Genomic DNA, 18,309 nt, shown 5'->3' with positions numbered 1-18,309 from the left:
GCAGCCTCCCGGCTCTTCGTGTTGCCTGTCGCTACTCGCCGGTGGGTTTTGACCGACAACAGATTCACAGCAAAAGGACTTGTCGTCACAGTTACAATGAAGAAGACAGTTTCTCGATGGAAAATCTGATCTAAACAAAACCCTAAACCTAATGTGGCGGCGGCTGCTGATTCTATGAGTATTGGGGCGTGCATAACCCCCTAGCCACGTCCATCATGGACCCCAACACGATACACGGGCCAACAACCCAAAAGATGGTGTTGCAGCAACTTGACAGATTCTGGATGTTCACTTATTTCGACAATGCCCGTCGACTCCGAATGAATTTGGGCCTCAAACTAGACCCATTGGAAGCTCCTTGAAATTATCTTTCTATCCATATAAATAGCATCCATAACGGACTCCGTATGTGGCCTGGGCGTTGATTTTGGTGCGGGCTGTTCCTGGACTCCGAAACAGACTCGAACTCGACTTGAATTGGGTCTCCAACTCGGCTTGGCTGCCCTTGCTAGTCCACCACGCCTCCAAACTCCTCCCCAATGTCCTCGTCATCATCTCCATGGTTTCTAACAATAATTAAATCATTAGATAGTTATTTATTCTCAAATCCAGATGACAAATTTATTTGGAACGAGCTCACCTTATAATCAATGGTCGTATCCGAAGGTGTCGTGCCCTCATCATCTGTTATGTTTGTTGGTTTAGTCTAGTCAAGATCTAGTGTCGGTTCCAGTTTCATTGTTGATCCTATTGGTTCTGCACCGATAATACACAGGAAGGACGTTAATTCTTGTCTATTGCCGTTCAGGTTTTTGGATGCCAACGAAATAGATTCTTGTACTCAGTTTGTTAGAGCATCTCCAAGAGCTCTTGTATCCTTGGATAATTGAAATCCTGATATAACTATTATGTAAAATGAAATAGCTAGCGAAAAAGAAATGAAATCCAACAGCTTCTCCAAAATCCAAAAAGAGATGGCTAGCGCTCAGCGCTAGGCAAAGATACCCAGCGGCATCCTCTGGATAGAAAACGAGGATAGAAGATGAGGTAGATAGAGTTTCTATTGGATAGGAGTTTGTTGTCTTTCTTTTCTTTTTTTACTAACTCACCTAAGATACAAGAGCTCTTGGAGATGCTCTTAGTCTGTGAGTTGTATCTCTGTTAGTGCTCCGTGAGAATAGCGCTGTTGCAACTCAGATTGATTTTCCCTTTAACTTCTTTGGGAAAAACAACGAGAAAAGGAAGGCAATAGAAGTTTGTTTTTTTTTCTATTTCCAATGGAAGCTTAGCCATCGGGAGCTGGGTATGCATATCTGGCTTGAGTTGTAAAATCCTGAGACAAAGATAAAACAACAATTTGAGTTGTGCGGCACTTTCTGGTATAACAAAAGGACAAAAAGTAAAAGGCAAAGGTGCTTAAAAAAAAGAGAAAACAAAAGAGCCGCACCAAAACAAAAAAAAAAGAGAGAGGGACCAAAGTAAAGAAAGAAATTCAGAAGTGCTTGCATCCTTTGTGTCCCTGTGTAGTGTTATATTGTTGCTTGCTTGAACTAGGTTTGAGACGAGTTTAGGCCGGCCACATAGACTAGCTTGGGACTAATTTTCAGTCTTGCAATTCTGAATTGAAATATTGATATTCCTTGCTACTATATTGTGCCTACCTAAAGCTACACATATACTTCTATCAGCACATGTTCATCTTGCAACTATTACACCTAAGCTTGACAACTGATTGTGCCGCCTGTTGACTTTGGTAAGAACACTTGCAAGACGGTGGTAAGCCGGTTAAGATATTGCATTCCACTTTCACCACCACCCAGTAGTTGTTAGTTGATAGGAATAATACTTTTGTGTTATCTTTCGCTGTCTTCTAACAATGACAGGTTCTTTATATCCACCAACATATGATGGTGTGGGTGATGATGCGTACTTGGAGTGGGAATTGCTATAGATAACATATTTGCAACTCGTTGCATGTGTCCAAGGAGGAAGGTAAAAAAATGCAGCTAGTGTTTTGCGACACTCAGCTTTAGTTTGGTGGGATTCTTTAAGTTCTTCAGATAAACCCCAAACATGGATAGATATGAAACTTCTTATGTGTGAAACATTTGTTAATCCACCTCCTGCCTTGAATTCATATGATGAGGTGCAAAATATAGAGGATCAGTCCATTGTTGTTTCTCTTGCTACGCCTAACCTTTTGCAGGATGCTGATGAAAAGCAAGAGGACAAGAACGACATGGAAGAAAATGAGGAGCTAACATCCTCGTGTGCAAGTTCAGAACCATCACTTCACAATGCACCTATTACTACCGTTGCAACACTCACGGAAGGTGAGAATTCTCTTGATGTGCTGAATTTTTCCACCAATCATGATATGACAAAGCAACTCATAGTGGAACCAACTCTTGATTTACCTTTGTCACAAGATGATTTGCTTCATATTCCCTATGATAAAGATGACTTACCTGATCATGAACATGAGAGCACTGAACCACACGTTTCTACTGAATTTACAAATGTGATTCATGTTGCTAGTGATACAGATGAGATGAAATTGTTGTCTTCTTTGCATACCTTGGGTTACATTGAATTTGATGTTTTGTGTAATCTAAGTAATTTAAAGGAGAAACTTTTTATGTGTGCTGATTTTCCATGGTTATCTAGACATACATATCATGTTATTGGCAAATATAACAACAAAGGACAATATTTGATACATCGGGTTTACATTTGTACAAATCTAAATTCTCCTTTTGTTGTTCAATACTGTAATCAACTAAGTGGATCCGATACTATTGATATTCATACACCATCTATTCCTATGTTGCCTTTTGTTAGTACTAATCTTTTACAGGATGGTATTCACAAAGCTCATGTGAATTCGGATCAAAGACCCTACAGGATCAGTTTCGAGTACAATCAGCGCCGAGGACGGCTTTTGTTTCAAGAAGGGGAGGATGATGATGGCACGATACCTTCGGATACGACCATTGATTATAAGGTGAGCTCGTTCCAAATAAATTTGTCATCTGGATTTGAGAATAAATTACTACCTAATGATTTAATTATTGTTAGAAACCATGGAGATGATGACGAGGACGTTGGGGAGGAGTTTGGAGGCGTGGTGGACTAGCAAGCGCAGCCAAACCGAGTTGGAGGCCCAATTCAAGTCGAGTTTGAGTCTACTTCAGAGTCCAGGAGCAGCCCACACCAAAATCAATGCCCAGGCCGCATACGGAGTCCGTTTTGGATGCTCTTTATATGGATAGAAAGATAATTGCAAGTAACTTCCAATGGCACTAGTTTGAGGCCCAAATTAATTCGGAGTCAACGGGAATCGTCGAAACAAGTGAACGTCCAGAATCTGTCAAGTTGCTGCAACATTATCTTTTGGGCTGTTGGCCCGTGTATCGTGTTGGGGTCCATGATGGATGTGGCTATGGGGTTATGCACGCCCCAACACTCATATAATCAGCAGCCGCCGCCACATTAGGTTTATGGTTTTGTTTAGATCAGATTTTCCATCGTGAAACTGTCTTCTTCATTGTAACTGTGACGACAAGTTCTTTTGCTGTGAATCAGGGCCCCCGTTCATGATCTCCTCCACTGTGTCGATTAGTCCTTTGGAATCGAGTTCTTGAACCCCTACTTTACCTTCGCTTCATTCATATTTACAATTTCAGATTGCGCGTTTATACCTTCTTGCTTGTGTTCTTCGATTCGCTTGCAGGAAAAGCCTTCTTGGCGAGGTCAATCAAGTTGTGATTGGTTGATAACCAACGGAGCGGTGGTGTAACGGTTGCAGGCTTCGAATTCGTGTCTAATTAGAAGTCGGATTGCCAACGTCACGTATCCACCAATCGAATTTACCCCTATCTCTCGGAAGATCGGGCCTAGTCTACATCAATTATGGCAAACTTTAATTAAAAATAAGTATCTTAGAAATACCACTATCAGCACCGTTAAACATAGACTTGATGACTCACCTGTTTGGTCAAATTTGCTGAAAATCAGACAAATTTATCTTAGAGGAAGGAAAATACAAACAAAAAATGGGAAGAAATCACTCTTTTGGGAGGACAACTGGCTTCATGATAAGCCCCTCTGCATAGAACATCCTGTTCTTTTTGAGTTCTGTGAGAACAAAGAGATTACAGTGCATGAGGTACTGTCGAGGAGAGGTCATCTTACTTTGAGTAGATGGCTGACTCCTCTTTTATTTGAGGAATGGTTAACTCTAGTTGATAAGGTATTTTCTTTCACTTTTGAAAACCTGGATGATACCATTTTGTGGAGATGGAACACTAAGAACACATTCTCTACCAAATCTGTCTATAACCATTTGTCTTCTGAGAGAACTACAAACTCATATAACCATATTTGGAGAGCCAAACTGCCATATAAAATTAAAATTTTCACTTGGTTGTTGGAAAAAGGTGCTATCCTTACTAAAGAAAATTTGGTAAAAAGGAAGTGGCCTGGTAATTCTGCTTGTATGTTATGCAATCAACTCGAAACAATTGATCACCTATTTTTTCAATGTCCTATAAGCAAATGTGTGTGGGCTCTAATTGGCTTTTGCTTGGGCACATCTTCTACTCCTAGAAACTGGACACAGTACAAAATCTGGATTACAAACTGGTTGCCCCAGGGGCAAAATGTACGTCATTTTGGTTTCTCAGCAGTTTGCTGGGCTACCTGGAAGTGCAGAAACAGAGCGGTGTTTGATGCTAAAACAATTAGACATCCTGCAGAGATTTTGCTTCATGCTTGCTCTTTCATGAACTATTGGGCAGGTCTGTATAATTCAGACTTTCAAGGAAGACTATTGGAGGGAGTTAAAGTTTTGATGGCTTGCGCTCAGAAGGTCCTTGCCTGGTGATCCAAACACAAGGTTATCCTTGATGCCCCCTGAAGAAGAAGCAGAGGAGGAAGAATGATGGCCTGCGCTTTCTTCTGTGGCTCAACTCCAGTGCCTTTGCATTTTGTTTTGCTGCAGCAGTTCTGAACTTTGCCTGTCGTCTCTGTCTGTGAGGTCATCGTTTGAACCTTATAATAATCGGTGTGCTGGTTGGTTTATTCCTAGGAATCCTAGGATTTTAGACTAGCTTTAGCTGTTCGCCTAGCCTGAATGTCAGGTTAGTTGGTACAAATTCCTTCCGCTTGCTGGTTCTGATCTCTGAACTCTTTCTTCTGTAACTCCGTTCTTGTAATGGAATTGGGGACAATGCCTCGCTTCGAAAAAAAAAATCAGACAAGCGCTCTTAGCGCCACCTTCATGTTCATCATCCGGGTCTTGCGTCTTGACCATGTCGACAGGGTTGGACGCCGCGTCGGCGACGAGGCCCTTGGTGAAGCTGGCGGTGACGTTCGTGGCGAGGCCGTCGACGCCGGTGCCCCGGCGCGCAAGGATGGGCTCCTTGGCCTGGTCGTAGGTGGCTAGCTGCGATCGTGACGATCATGGCTCGGTTCACCATGAGCCCCCTCACTCTCCTCTCCGCCCCTCCCTCTCCTCTCCTCTCCTTCCCCTGTGCCGGAGATGGCATCCGGCGGCGTGTGGGCGTGGAGGGGCCGCGTGTGAGATCCGGCGGCCGCGGGCGGGATCCGGTGGAGCAGGCGTGATCCGGCCACTGCGCATGAAATCCGGCTGTGGAGCAGCCACGGAGAGGCGGCAGGCGGAGGACGCGGGTCGGCATCGGTGTCGGCAATCGCGGGCGGGCCACAATGGGTAGAGGACGCGGGTCGCCAGCGGCGGCGGCCGTGGACGCCTATTTTTTTGTTTTTTCTACTGTATTAACAAAGGCGAACAGAATATCGCCTCTGAAAATGCGTCATTAACCGTGATGTTTGCTCAGAGACGGTTGGCTCTGCCTGCCTCTGAAAATTAATTTCAATCGTCTCTGAAAAGATTTGTGTAGTAGTACCCCTCGCCGTGCCCACCCCCTGCAGCACCACTAGGCGACACCGCGACGCCCACCCTCCGCGACTCTGCACCTCCGCGCCTGCACCACGCCACACCACCATCCCTTGCCGCGCCTCCGCCCCTGCACCACGCTACGCCTCCACCCCTCGCTGGCTTATGCTAGTTAATGAGCACGGACGACGCGAGACCCGAGCGGGCACGGGTTTGGGCTTGAAAACGAACCTGTGACGGGCATGGGTTTCTAACGAGTCTCAATCTAGCGTTGTGGGTACGAGTTTGGGTAGGCAAAATCCGACGGATATGTGCCCGTTGCAAACCCTATTTGTGAGGCGACAATATGTGCCCGTTGCCAACCCTATCTGTGAGGCACCTACACGAGTAAGAGTTTCCATGGCCGGAGAGGTGTGCCGATCACTCCTTACCATCTTTTTTCCCTTCCGTAAAACGCGTTTATAAGCAAACATGCAAATTCGTCCTATAAAAACAAGGAATCAAGGGAACATATTCCATCCATATATTTCGATGTACTACCAGCAACCCACTTAAATCTTATACCCTTATAAATGCATAGGAGGGATTAGCACAACGCTGGTTTAGGCCCCGTTTTATGCTAATTATGTGTATTAGATGTAGAACTAATGGCAAAACTAATTGTATAATTCGAGAGATGAATGTATTAAACCTAATTAGTCCATGATTTGATAATGTGGTGCTACAATAGATATGTGCTAACCATAGATTTATTAGGTTAATAGATTCCTCTCGCAAATTAGTTCTAGACTTGTGCGATTAGTTTATCATTAGCCTATAATTAGTCTCCAAACATCCAATATGACAGGGCTAAACTTTAATCCTCCAGAACAAAACTCCCGAGATCACCATCTTATATGTTTCTTAAGTCGTGTTTAGTTCATGAATTTTTTTGGATTTGATTAATGTAGCACTTTCGTTGTTATTTGGCAACTAATATCCAATCATGGATTAATTAGGCTTAAAAGATTCATCTAGTCATTTATAGTTAAACTATGTAATTAGTTATTTTTCAACTGCATTTATTGTTCCATGCATATGTCTAAAGATTCGATGCGATGGGTACTGTGGAAAAACTTTTGGGAACTAAACAGGATCTTAGTTAGCAAAAGGGCCTCTACCTAGCGGTTAGAGCACCCGAGTAGTGCCGAGCAGACCTAGGTTCGAATCTTAGTCAGAGCGAATTTACGAGGCTGATGTTACAACATTCCCTCATCCACAAATCGAGGTTTGTGGATTTCTTGCTCCGTGATCAAGGTTGTCTTCTACCTTAATTACAATGCCATTGGGTAGATCCCCCCCTCCCCCGCCCCCGCCCCCGCCCCCGGATCAAGTTTTTTTTGTGTGTTTTTAGTCATCATGTACACCTTTATCGTAACAATAATAAGTTAGCTGTAAATATGTGTAAGGAAAATGGCTCCATTAGGCCATTGTTTGTGATTTTGGTGATTGTATAACAACATAATCAATGGGACTCACAAAGTTTGTGAGATCACATTTATAGGATTTTTAGTTTCCATGGATGATGTCCAAACCATCTCCAAGACGTCCAATGCACCGTTGAGACGAGATGTCCAATACACCGTCGAGACGAGGTGTCCAACCCACCGTAGAAATATCCAAATGACACAGCGATGAGTTGGACAAAGGATGCAGCAGACAGTAGCACCGGATGAACCGGTAACTATGCACCGGTCTAACCGGTAGGCGTCGGATGCACCGGTGCCCAAGCACCGGAGCAATGTGCAGTGATGGTGCCAGCAAGTCATGTGGCACTGGATGCACCGGTGGTGCCAAGTTGACGCACCGGTGCAAGCACCATGTCATGCATCAGAGAGCATGTCAAGCAGCCGAGGAGAAGTTCTTCAGCACCGGATACACCGGTGGTCACCGGAGCAAGGCACCGGTGTAATGCCGTGACAGTTGCAAAGGAGAGAAGCAGCACCGGATGAACCGAAGACAAGGCACCGGTTTATCCAGTGACACCACAGAAGACCCAACGGCTACCTAGGGCATAGAGTGACCGGATGCACCGGTGCTATACCTTCGGATACACTGGTGCATGCGCAGAAAGCTGGGTAACGGCTCTAAACGGCTAGTTCGACTTGGTGGCCTATATATATGGACTTCCCCGGCTATTTGAAGATTGCTGAAGTAATTACAAGCCTCATATACACCCAAGAAAGCCTCCAAGCCAACCCAAGTGCATATTGATCAAATCCTTAGGTTTAGCACTATCTTTGAGAGTGTAAGTGCTAGATTAGCTCTTAGTGAGTGAGATAGCGAGGCCTTGTGCCTTTGTGCTGTGGTTCTTTAGTGAACCAAAGAAGATTTCGGTGCGCCGGCATCTTGGAGCATTGGTGGCTCGCCGGCACGTCATCGACCCGCCGACTTGGTGTGGAGCGGCGACGACAACCTTATGCTGGGGATGTGGAGACCCCCATCCTTTGTGGAGAAGCTCCTTAGTGGAACTCGGGATCAAAGTGACAATGGTTTAGTCTGCGGAAGAGACTTGATTTCTGAGAAGCGATACTCTTAGTGAGTGCTTCAACAACGTTGATGTAGGTGTGCCTTTGTGGCTAACTGAACCACGGGATAAACACCCGCGTCGAGAGTTTGCTTCCTTCCATCCCGCTCTTTAAGTTTCCGCATTTCATACTAGCAATTCTTGTGTGCCTTTTCTTTCTAGAGTAGTTTTTTTATAGGAAAGGCTATATATTGCTAATTCTTTTGGGATAGGGGTTTCACACTAGATATCATGTTTTAATTTAATATTATGCAAATTAGTTGGAGCCATAGGTTTAAGTTTTGAGTTGCCTAATTCACCCTTCCCCCTCTTAGGCTAGAGGGCGATCCCATAGCTTTCAATATGGCTACCTTTGTTGTATCAAAGACTCTGGCAGAAATTAAACTTTCAAATATTTGGCAAATAATCACTCTAAACATTTACAAAAAGATTGGTCGAGAATATCCTGAGATGAGGTTATCACATATTTCTTGTTGTTGAAGGTATATAGTAGCATATATTATTTGCTTATAAGATCATAAACACTGTAATATGTATTGAAACTAGTGGTTATAATATGGTGTTAAAAACTCAAGACGAGCTTTATATTTGAAAATCGAGCATTTTTATATGTATTGATATCCCACCATAATTTATTTCCCTATTGCAATCTTGCATGCTTCGGCTTCATGTAAAATTTGTTGCCTTTACCTCCTAGAGCAATGTTCCCTCTGTGGTTAGCATGATTCCATGAGTCATATCCTTGTTACATGTGTCTCCGCAAGGTAGTTCTGGTTCCTCCTTCAATACATGTGTCTTCGCAAGGTAGTTCTGGTTCCTCCTTCAATAGGTCGGACTTCATACTATAGCTCCACAACCTTCCTTAAGTCTTTTTTGATACATGGTGGGAAAGTCTTAAATTCATTGATAATTCTCGAGGTCTGGATACTTTGAAAGAACCCTAACCTAACCGCGCCTACTCCCTATGGATTAGTTATGTGGATTATGTTTTGGGTCGTCTTGTCCAGCCACGACTGTATCCTTATAACAGTGGGACGTATGGTGTGAGTTCTAATGGTATATTTGGTGGTGTTTGGATGGAGGTTGCAATTTTTGAAAAAATTTGGCTCTTTGACCACTAATTAGAGGTATTAAATCACGTATAATTACAAAACCAGCTCAATAACTATGGCACTGCAGCAGTACTGTAGCTAATGAGGCCTTTGACCGTACGATAAGGAGGTGTTTAGTCACGGTTACTGTAGCACAACTGTAGCCAATCATGGTGGACCTTGGCTCATTAGATTCGTCTCGAAAAGGTACACTCATCCATGAAAAAATTTCGCAAATAACTTCGTTTAGTATTCTATACATATATTCGTCTTTTTTGTAAAATTTTACAAAACACGGACAGTTCTCAAAAAATTTGAAAATTCTCCGTCACATCGAATTTTTGGATACATGCATAAAGCATTAAATATAGTTTAAAAAATAACTAATTGCACAGCTTAGCTGGAAATGATGAGCTGAATTTTTTGAGTCTAATTAGTTCATAGTTGGGTACTAATTACCAAATAAAAACGAAAATGCTATAGTAGCCAAAGCCAAAAAATTTCACAAACTAAACACGCCCACGGTCTTTGTTGTCTTTCTACATGTTTGATCTCTGTCAACCTCCAGAAACATCCTATCAGCGGACGAATTGTCCAATACCCAGCGGTCAGCAAAGTCAACCAACCTGGGCCCATGCGCAGCACGACACGTGAGCGGTCGAGCTGTTCTGCAGAGAGGCAATTCCGGGAGACTGGCAAGCGGGGCCCAGAACAAAAGCGAGGCCGAGGCGCACGCGCGGCCTCCGCCACCCAGACTCCCTGGCTATAAGGATGGATCCGAATGACTGAACATCCGAATTATTCGTATTTGTATCTTCTTAAAATATAAATATGGATATTTGTATTTATATTCGATTTTAATATGAATGTCATATATCCGCATTCGAATCCGATTTTGAGAACTTTTCTCTATTCGATTCCATATTCGTATTCGAGGAATATTCAATCACATCCGTATCCGTCCGTATCCGTAAAAAAATGACTAGTGAGACAATCTTAAACTTATTTTTATACCTAATTACTTAATGTTGTACACTATTTAAATTATTTAGAAAATTAGATAACTAATAATATATTTATTAAAATTAGTAATGATATAAAAATTAACTTTAACTATTTAATATATTTATTTCATGATTAAAATTATTTTATATGAGTCAAATTATTTATTTATTTAATGATAAAATCATTTTTATATATCTTAATTATTAAGTATTTAAATATTTATTTATTTTACCTTTAAAATTAGTATTATATATTTAATATAAAAGATATATATAGATAATTATATTCTTTTTTTATTAGCTATCTTCTAATCCTTTACTCCCCACTTGTATAACGATTTTGATCTACTATAAAATTGTTGACAAAATAAACTTATACTCGTGATAGCTCTATGTTTAAAATCGAGAAGGTATCCGGATTCGAATCTGGATTCGAACTATCCGTTTTGTATTCGTATCCGATGAGATCCACATTCGCATTCGCATTCGTATCCGGATTAAAATGTGGTAAAAGGTGACATTCGAATCCGATTTCATCTGTATCCGATCCGAATCCATCCATACCTAGCTCCCTCCTACCACGCAACACCATGCCATCTCGCCCCCCCCCCCCCCCGGCCGCCACGTCGCCGCGCCTCTCGCTCCCGACGCTTCCCCCACCTAGGGTTTTTTTACCGACCGGTGGGACAAAACTGCCGGCCACCGATAGTGGTAAACCGGACGGTTTGACCGATTACCGGAAAAAACCAGTCAAATTTAAAATTCAAACTAAAAACTCATGTTCAACCGGTTCCTATCGGCTAGCCGGCCGGTTTGACTGGTTTACCGGTCCGGTTTGAGTGGTAACCGGCCAAATTTAAATTTTTTTCTTTTTTGGTTTAAATTCAAATGCCCGCAAAGTATACTAAATGAATGTTTGTATAATATATTTTAGCCTAAATGAACCCTCCAACCCTCTTTTGTACTACTTTTACATTGTATTTGTATATTTTTATATGCATGTTTTTTGTTTAATTTCAAATGCTTGCAAAGTATACTAAATAAATAAATATTTGAAAAAGTTTGACACTATTAGATTCGTCGCAACATGAAGTATTTTAAGGATTTTTTAGGATTTTTTTATTTTTTAAAATTTAAATTTAAATTTTAAATTTGAGCCAGTTTAAACCCTGCCGGAACCGAAACCGGTCCTGACCGGTTTGACTGGTCAAACGGACCGGTTCTGGTCGGTATTTTTAACCTTGCTCCCACCTCCCTCCCCTTCGCCTCCTCCTGCTGCTCTCTTCCCCTGAACCCAACCACGGCTGTGTTTAGTTCCCCCAACTTCCTCCAAAATTTCTAAAATTCTCATCACATCGAATCATTAAATGTACCAAAAAATGCATGCATGGAGTATGAAATGTTGATAAACAAAATAACTAATTTCACAGTTTAGATGTACATTTCAAGACGAATCTTTTGAGCCTAGTTATCCTATGGTAGGATAATATTTACCACAAATAAATAAAAAATGCTATAGTTCACTATAGTACCAATTTTACAGGATTTCGCAGGATCTAAACACATCCCACAACCCCCACAACCCGGCCCCGGCGGCGGCCACAGGAGTGCAGAAGTTCCCAAATCCTCCAACCCCTCTCGCGCCTTCTCCTCCTCCCCACCTTTCTGCTCTCCAGCCGGTTCGCGCGCTCCGATTCGCTTCGCTTCGCCTCGCTTCCCTTCCCTTCCGCGGCGCCCGGCGCGCGGCGCTATAATGTAACCGGCGGTTCCGCGCGCTCCGGTGGTGGAGACCGACCTCGAGTTCACAGGGCTCGAGATGGAGGCTGTGTCCGCGGCTTCCGCTGCGCCTGCGGCGGCGAGGGAACAGGGGGTGGAAATATACCAGCTCAGCCGCTACTACTTCGGTGCCAGGGACGCCGCCGCCGCGCCCCGCGGCGCGGAGACGGCCGCCGACCGCGCGCTCCGCCTCAAGGCCAAGTGAGTGCACGCCACCTACCTGGCCACCTCCTTCCCTCTGTTCGTGGGCTCTCCGCTGAGTAGCTAGCTCGTCTGACTCTTGGATGGGCGATTTCACACCCCACCTCTTTTGTTGCGCCTGCGTGCAGCTTCGCCGCCCACGGGCTCCGCACCAGCGTCCATGGCGTCCTCCTGGTGAGACCCCGACCCCCGCCTCTCCGATTCCGCTTCGTCTCCGAGCAATCGCGGTCGTCCGCAGCGCGCGCGATGTTGGCGCGCCGCCGTTCAGCGGCGAGCGAGCTGAGCATAGCAGCAGGCTCTGAATTTTGGTTGTTCGGATGCAGGTGGAGCTGTTCGATCACCCGCACGTGCTGCTGCTGCAGGTCCGGAACTCCTCCCTCCTTCGTGCTCCCCGGAGGCCGCCTCAGGCCCGGCGAGGAAGGTAGGTGCCCTGAATTTCTCCTGCTGGAAACCTGCGGGTTAGCACAAGTGGTCAGCCATTCATGACGATGGCATGGAGATTGACGGGTCTGCTCGCATGTGTATGCTGGTTGCATTTTCAGATGTCCAAGGGCTCAAGCGCAAGCTCTCGAACAAGCTGTCGATCTTCGACGATGGCGAGGCCAATGCCGAGGAGGATGAGGATGACTGGCAGGTAACCTTAGTTCAGGCAGAGGAAAAGTTTCTGAATACATTGTTCAATTTCTTGCTAACCTGCAAGTTAGCTAGCACAATTGTTCAGTGGTATGTCAACTCTGATGCCAACTTCCAAGCCGCCAAAGGTTGGAATAGGATGATCCAAGTTTCTGAGACTTTCTATCTTTGGTTGCTGACTAGGTTGGGGAGTGCATGGGGATGTGGTGGAGATCTGAATTTGAGGCCATCCCATTTCCATACATGCCCCCAAACTTCCGTGCCCCGAAGGTACAAAATGTCGCCATGTCGAACTGTATTTGAGCTTAGTTTCCTAAGCCATTTCTCTGATCTCGGGTGTGTGGATTCCGTTGCATCGTGAAGGTGCATCAAGCTGTTCCTGATCAGGCTGCCGATGTCCCGGCGGTTCGTCGTGCCGAGGAACATGAAGCTGCTGGCAGTGCCGCTGTCCCAGATTCACAACAACGCTCAGGTATGTTGGGTTCTCAGATTTTGAAGTTCAGAACCCAGGATCTTCCTCTTGACATACATCCTACCAACCACCCATTTGCAGGTTTATGGTCCGGTCATATCTGGGATCCCGAACCTGCTGTCCAAGTTCTCCTTGAATGTTATCAGCGACTGAGATTGCGTGGAGTTCTGAACTTCAGGAGCGGTTCACATGTTAGGCTAGCCATAGAACAATGAAGAACATGCCATTATGCAGAATACGTAGGATTTTGTTCACTAGCAGCTCATTCTCGGTGTTGTGTAACGTTTTTCTTTATTTGTATGGGGCTAGTGTATTGATCTGTATTGCATAAATTTGTTTTTTTTTTGCAATGTCAAAAAGAACCATCTATGTACAATAACTTTCTTTACTATTGATCGTACAATACTAGTGAAGTAAGCACGCCACACTTTGGGAAGAAGAAAAAGGGTCTGTAGTTACAAGAAGTCAAGAATAAGTGAACGGCAAAGCCCAGTGATAACCACGGCCAACAAACATGCATAAATATCCGGCAAGTTTTGTATAGACTTGTCAAAGCAACAGAACAGCTCCTTCCATTTCCATGTTCTGGATAAATTTGTGATCATGTTCAGTTTAGGTTGCTTACATTACATACACAGATTAATATAAGCTAAAATGATTTGGAGAAGATCAGCATTGTAGATTCATAGCCGACTCTCATGTTAGCTTGCAGAACATTGCATGGGGAGTAAAAATCAAAGATACTCAAGCTACCGCAGACTATTTTTCTGAAATATTAAGCTACCTGGAGGCTTTTAATATGGTCGCAGCAAGAGGAACAGAAAGAGATTTGCAGCAAACAAGAAACTACAACAAAGCAATTCATTGGTCATAGCATACAGTCATCATAACTCCATTACAATAGCCATAAGGTACGTAGAAGTAGATGCATAAATGGAAACAAGCCGACTCACGGAAGCTACATTAAAAACTAATCACTCATCAACAGAACAGCTTTGTTACTTGAGTTCTTACCATCCTGGACATAGAACACACTCCTCGGGCGCATTCCAAAAGCAGCAGCAACACTACAAGGTCAAGCTACACTGCTTCTACGAGCAACGCTAAAACAAAAGCCACGTCCAGTAGAACAGTCGTGAGAACTATCACGCATACCCCCTTAAGATGACCACTATTTGTTGCAAGCTGCCTCTACACCTTGCGTTGCAGCAGCTCGTGCACTGTCAGGGCAAGGTTGGGCTCGTTACTGATGCAAACTGCTCTCAATCCATCTTGTGTTGAACTACACCCTCTCAAGGCTCTGCTTTGGTGCACTAGGAAACATCGGGTTCATATGAGCAGTAAGGAACTCAGAAACTTCAGCAGCTTTCGCGACTGACCAACAACTAGGAAGCGTCAGCAGCTATCGCACGGGTAACATTGTGCAGAGAGTAACATTACAAGCTTAGTGACAAGGTAGGACGACCTGGAAAGATATATGTTCTGAGGTCTACCAGCAAAACAATGGAGTCAACGACGTATGATGTGGGTGAACTCAGTGGGCAAAGTCTTCAACACATGATCCCAGTTTAGCTGCGGCGGGCAGTTTTGCTGCAGTGGGGCAATTCTGGTTGCCCAGGAATCCTTTGTAACTTGTACTTAAACACCTTAGAACCTGCCTGACCTTCTCTCCAGCAATCCACAACATGATACAGACCATCATATGTGAAACCTGAAGCTTTTTTGGCTCTTGAATGACTGCCTTCTTCTCTACTCAAACCTTTAAAGCCATGAATCACCCTGACTGGAGTCTCTGTTTGGATGCAGTTCTTCAAGGCTAGGTTACCCCTCTTAAGCTGTTGATTCTCATCAGTCTTCTTACCAGCATACTTTCCTCCGGAACCAGTATATACTAATTCACCCGAGCTTGATAGCTCATCAGGATAACCTCCAGAAGCAACAATGCTAATTGCAAAAAGCACACCATTTTCATCCCTGGTGGTGTCAATGCCTCCCTGGTACTGTCGGTGGAGACCAACAAGGACCAGCTCAACCCTGTACAGGAATTCATCACCAACTTCAACTCCAGGAACGTTTCCAATGATAGGCTCATGTTGGGTAAATCCTGGCAATTCCTTGATCACTTTATCAGCTGCAAGGTCAATTCTACTAATCTTCAGCGAGCGCTGTTCCACAAATTGTACTATAGCCCTGCATATAAACTGGAACCTCATGCACATCTTCTTGACTTCACGCCTGGCATCCGCTTTCTGGGTTCCATATCGCCCTTGACAGCTCACAGAAGGAGCATCTGATGAAACATTGAGCTTCAGTTCAAGCTTTCTGTCATAAGCATCTATAGCCTTCAAGAAGCCATCATCTTCCAACATGGAAGCCACCACTTGATTCAGTTTATTTATGGTGCCCATTGTGCATGCAGAGGCAACCTTCAGCCGAAGATGAGCTGGATCTTTTACAACCACCTCCTTCTTGGGACCAAAGGAGCCCCTAGCCGTGGAGGACTCCTTGCTCTCTGTCCGTGGGAAGCTGCGGATGGCAGAGACCATCCTCGGTTCCGGTAGCAACCGAGTGGCTGGCACCAACTGCTTGCTGCTCCCAAGTTCACCACCCCTCCCTGCACCACCTTGCGGGTCAGTGTCCAACAAACTATCTGCAGCAGCCGCGCCACTGTGACGGGGACGCTTTGGCGATCGCTGTGCCCCAGCATCTGGACCGCGACGACCGCCGTCCGCAACCGGTCGGGGAACAACTACAGCAGACGCCTTCGCCAGCACACCAGAACCAGCCTCGTCTACCGAGCGAGGCGGCGGCGGTGGCTTAGGCGACGCAGCAGAACCGCCGTTGGAGCGCGCAGGTGCGGCCTCGAGCCGAGAACCGCCGTCGGCGCCGCCCCTCCCGCACCCTGGCGGGAAACGGCGCGTGGCGGAGACCAGCCTCCGCTTGGGCGGCGGGTGCGCGCGCGGCGCCGCCACGGGGAAGGACGACGGCCTCTTGCTCCCCACCTCGCCGCCTCCGGTTCCCCCCCGCGGGGACACCGCCGCCGCCGCCCCAGCCGCGCTGCGGCCGGCTGGAACAACCGCAACCGCACCCGCGGCCGCCTCCGCCATCCCCGCGCCGTCGCCCGCGTCGCGCGCTGCGCCGCCGCCGCCGCCGCTCCCGCGGCCTGGACGCCCTCCCGCGGCGCGAGGAGGCGGCGGAGGCCGAGGGCGCGGAGGAAAAGCGCCGCGGCGGTCGCCGGGCCGCTCGGGCCACCCTACCGCCGTCATCCAGTGGTCCGCGACAGTGACGCTCCTCCGATCTAGAGGGGAAACCCGCGGCGGCCGCCGAGAGTGAGCGCGGGAGCCGAGGGGGCGTGTGAGAGGAGAAGCGGGGGCACCGAGGAGACGCCTCTGCTGCCTTGCCTGTCGGGGTGATGCGCCTGGGCCTGCCAAGTGCCAGGGTGATGCGACGCGACCCGGACGGGCGCACACGGGCAACTCACAGAATCTGGTATGCATGAAATATTAAATGAAATTTATTTATAATTTTTTTAAAAATAAATATAATTTTTCACGACGAATCTAATGACGGCAACTAATCGATGATTTATTACAGTGATGTTATAGTAACCATCCTCCGATCGCGTGATCAAAGACCTCGTTAGATTCTTCAGAGTCACCAGCGCGGGAGTTCTGAAGTTAGTTTTGTAAACTGATTTTATTTAACACCATAATAAATGGTCAAAATAACACTATTTACTAATATGCTATAAATGTAGCACGCTCCAAAGCCACGGGCTCTCGGGTCCTCCGGTCCGGGGCAGGCAACGGCTCGCTGATCTCAGTCAGCTGAACCAAACGGACGTAACCCCAGTTCCGTTCCGTTCATTTCTCTTTCCATACGAAATTCAATTCAAATTCTTACGGTTGCGGCTGACGTTTAACTCCTGCCGGTGGCTGTGCCGGAACTGATGCGGAGTTACCAACTGTAACGGTCGGTGTGCTTGAATGCTAGTTTTGCAACGGATGCTAGTTTATTTTCCTTTGGGCACCTTTTCTTTGTTTAGATATAAGGAGTTTTGCAACGGACGTCGGCGATCCAGGTGCGCGTTTTCCTTTTGATATCGATCCAGGTGCGCGTTGGATGTAGCTGATCCATGCTGCTCCCCGCTAGCCACGAGCCAATCTTGCAGCCCACCATGGCTCACTTTTAGGTCGTGTTTCGGTGCGGAGCGCTGCGGGATGGAGCGGTTCCGTCCTATGTATGTTTTGCGGTCACATGATTCTCTTGTTTGTTTTGTGAACATGTAGCTAGATTCGACACTCCATGTGAGCAAAAACTAGAAAAACGCACAAATGCCGAACGTCTCCGGCTTTGCCGAGTGCCAGACCACGGGCACTCGGCAAAGGTGTGGCACACGGCATGCCAAAACATTACCGAGTGCCGGTCGTCGGCAACGAAAGTCACTCGGCATAGCTTGTCTTTGTCGAGTGCCAGCGGGCGAGCACTCGGCAAAGACGGCTCACGTGCCCAGCACGCGCGCCTGCCGTGCGACTGCCGTTAGGGTGGCTGATGGTCGTTAGCTTTTGCCGAGTGCTGCAATGTCGGCACTCGGTAAAAACTAAATTTCGCCAAGTGCCTGTAGACGGCACTCGGCAAAGCCAGTTTCG

The 18,309-nt window shown here is 45.9% G+C and overlaps 1 protein-coding gene and 1 pseudogene across 1 annotated transcript; one reads left to right on the top strand and one right to left on the bottom strand.

Annotated features, from left to right (window-relative positions):
• Positions 1-12,194: 12,194 nt before the first annotated feature.
• Positions 12,195-14,099, top strand: LOC120679246 (annotated as a pseudogene).
• Positions 14,100-14,496: 397 nt separating this feature from the next.
• On the bottom strand, positions 14,497-17,013 carry LOC120679962 (translation initiation factor IF-2-like). Its single transcript, XM_039961615.1, has one exon. It carries the CDS (start codon positions 16,924-16,926, stop codon positions 15,229-15,231), a length of 1,698 nt encoding a protein of 565 aa, XP_039817549.1. The 5' UTR covers positions 16,927-17,013; the 3' UTR covers positions 14,497-15,228.
• Between the last annotated feature and the right edge of the window lie 1,296 nt (positions 17,014-18,309).

The sequence above is a fragment of the Panicum virgatum genome, chromosome 6N, assembly GCF_016808335.1.
Source record: "Panicum virgatum strain AP13 chromosome 6N, P.virgatum_v5, whole genome shotgun sequence".
NCBI lineage: Eukaryota > Viridiplantae > Streptophyta > Magnoliopsida > Poales > Poaceae > Panicum > Panicum virgatum.
This window is presented reverse-complemented; position numbering and strand designations above follow the sequence as displayed.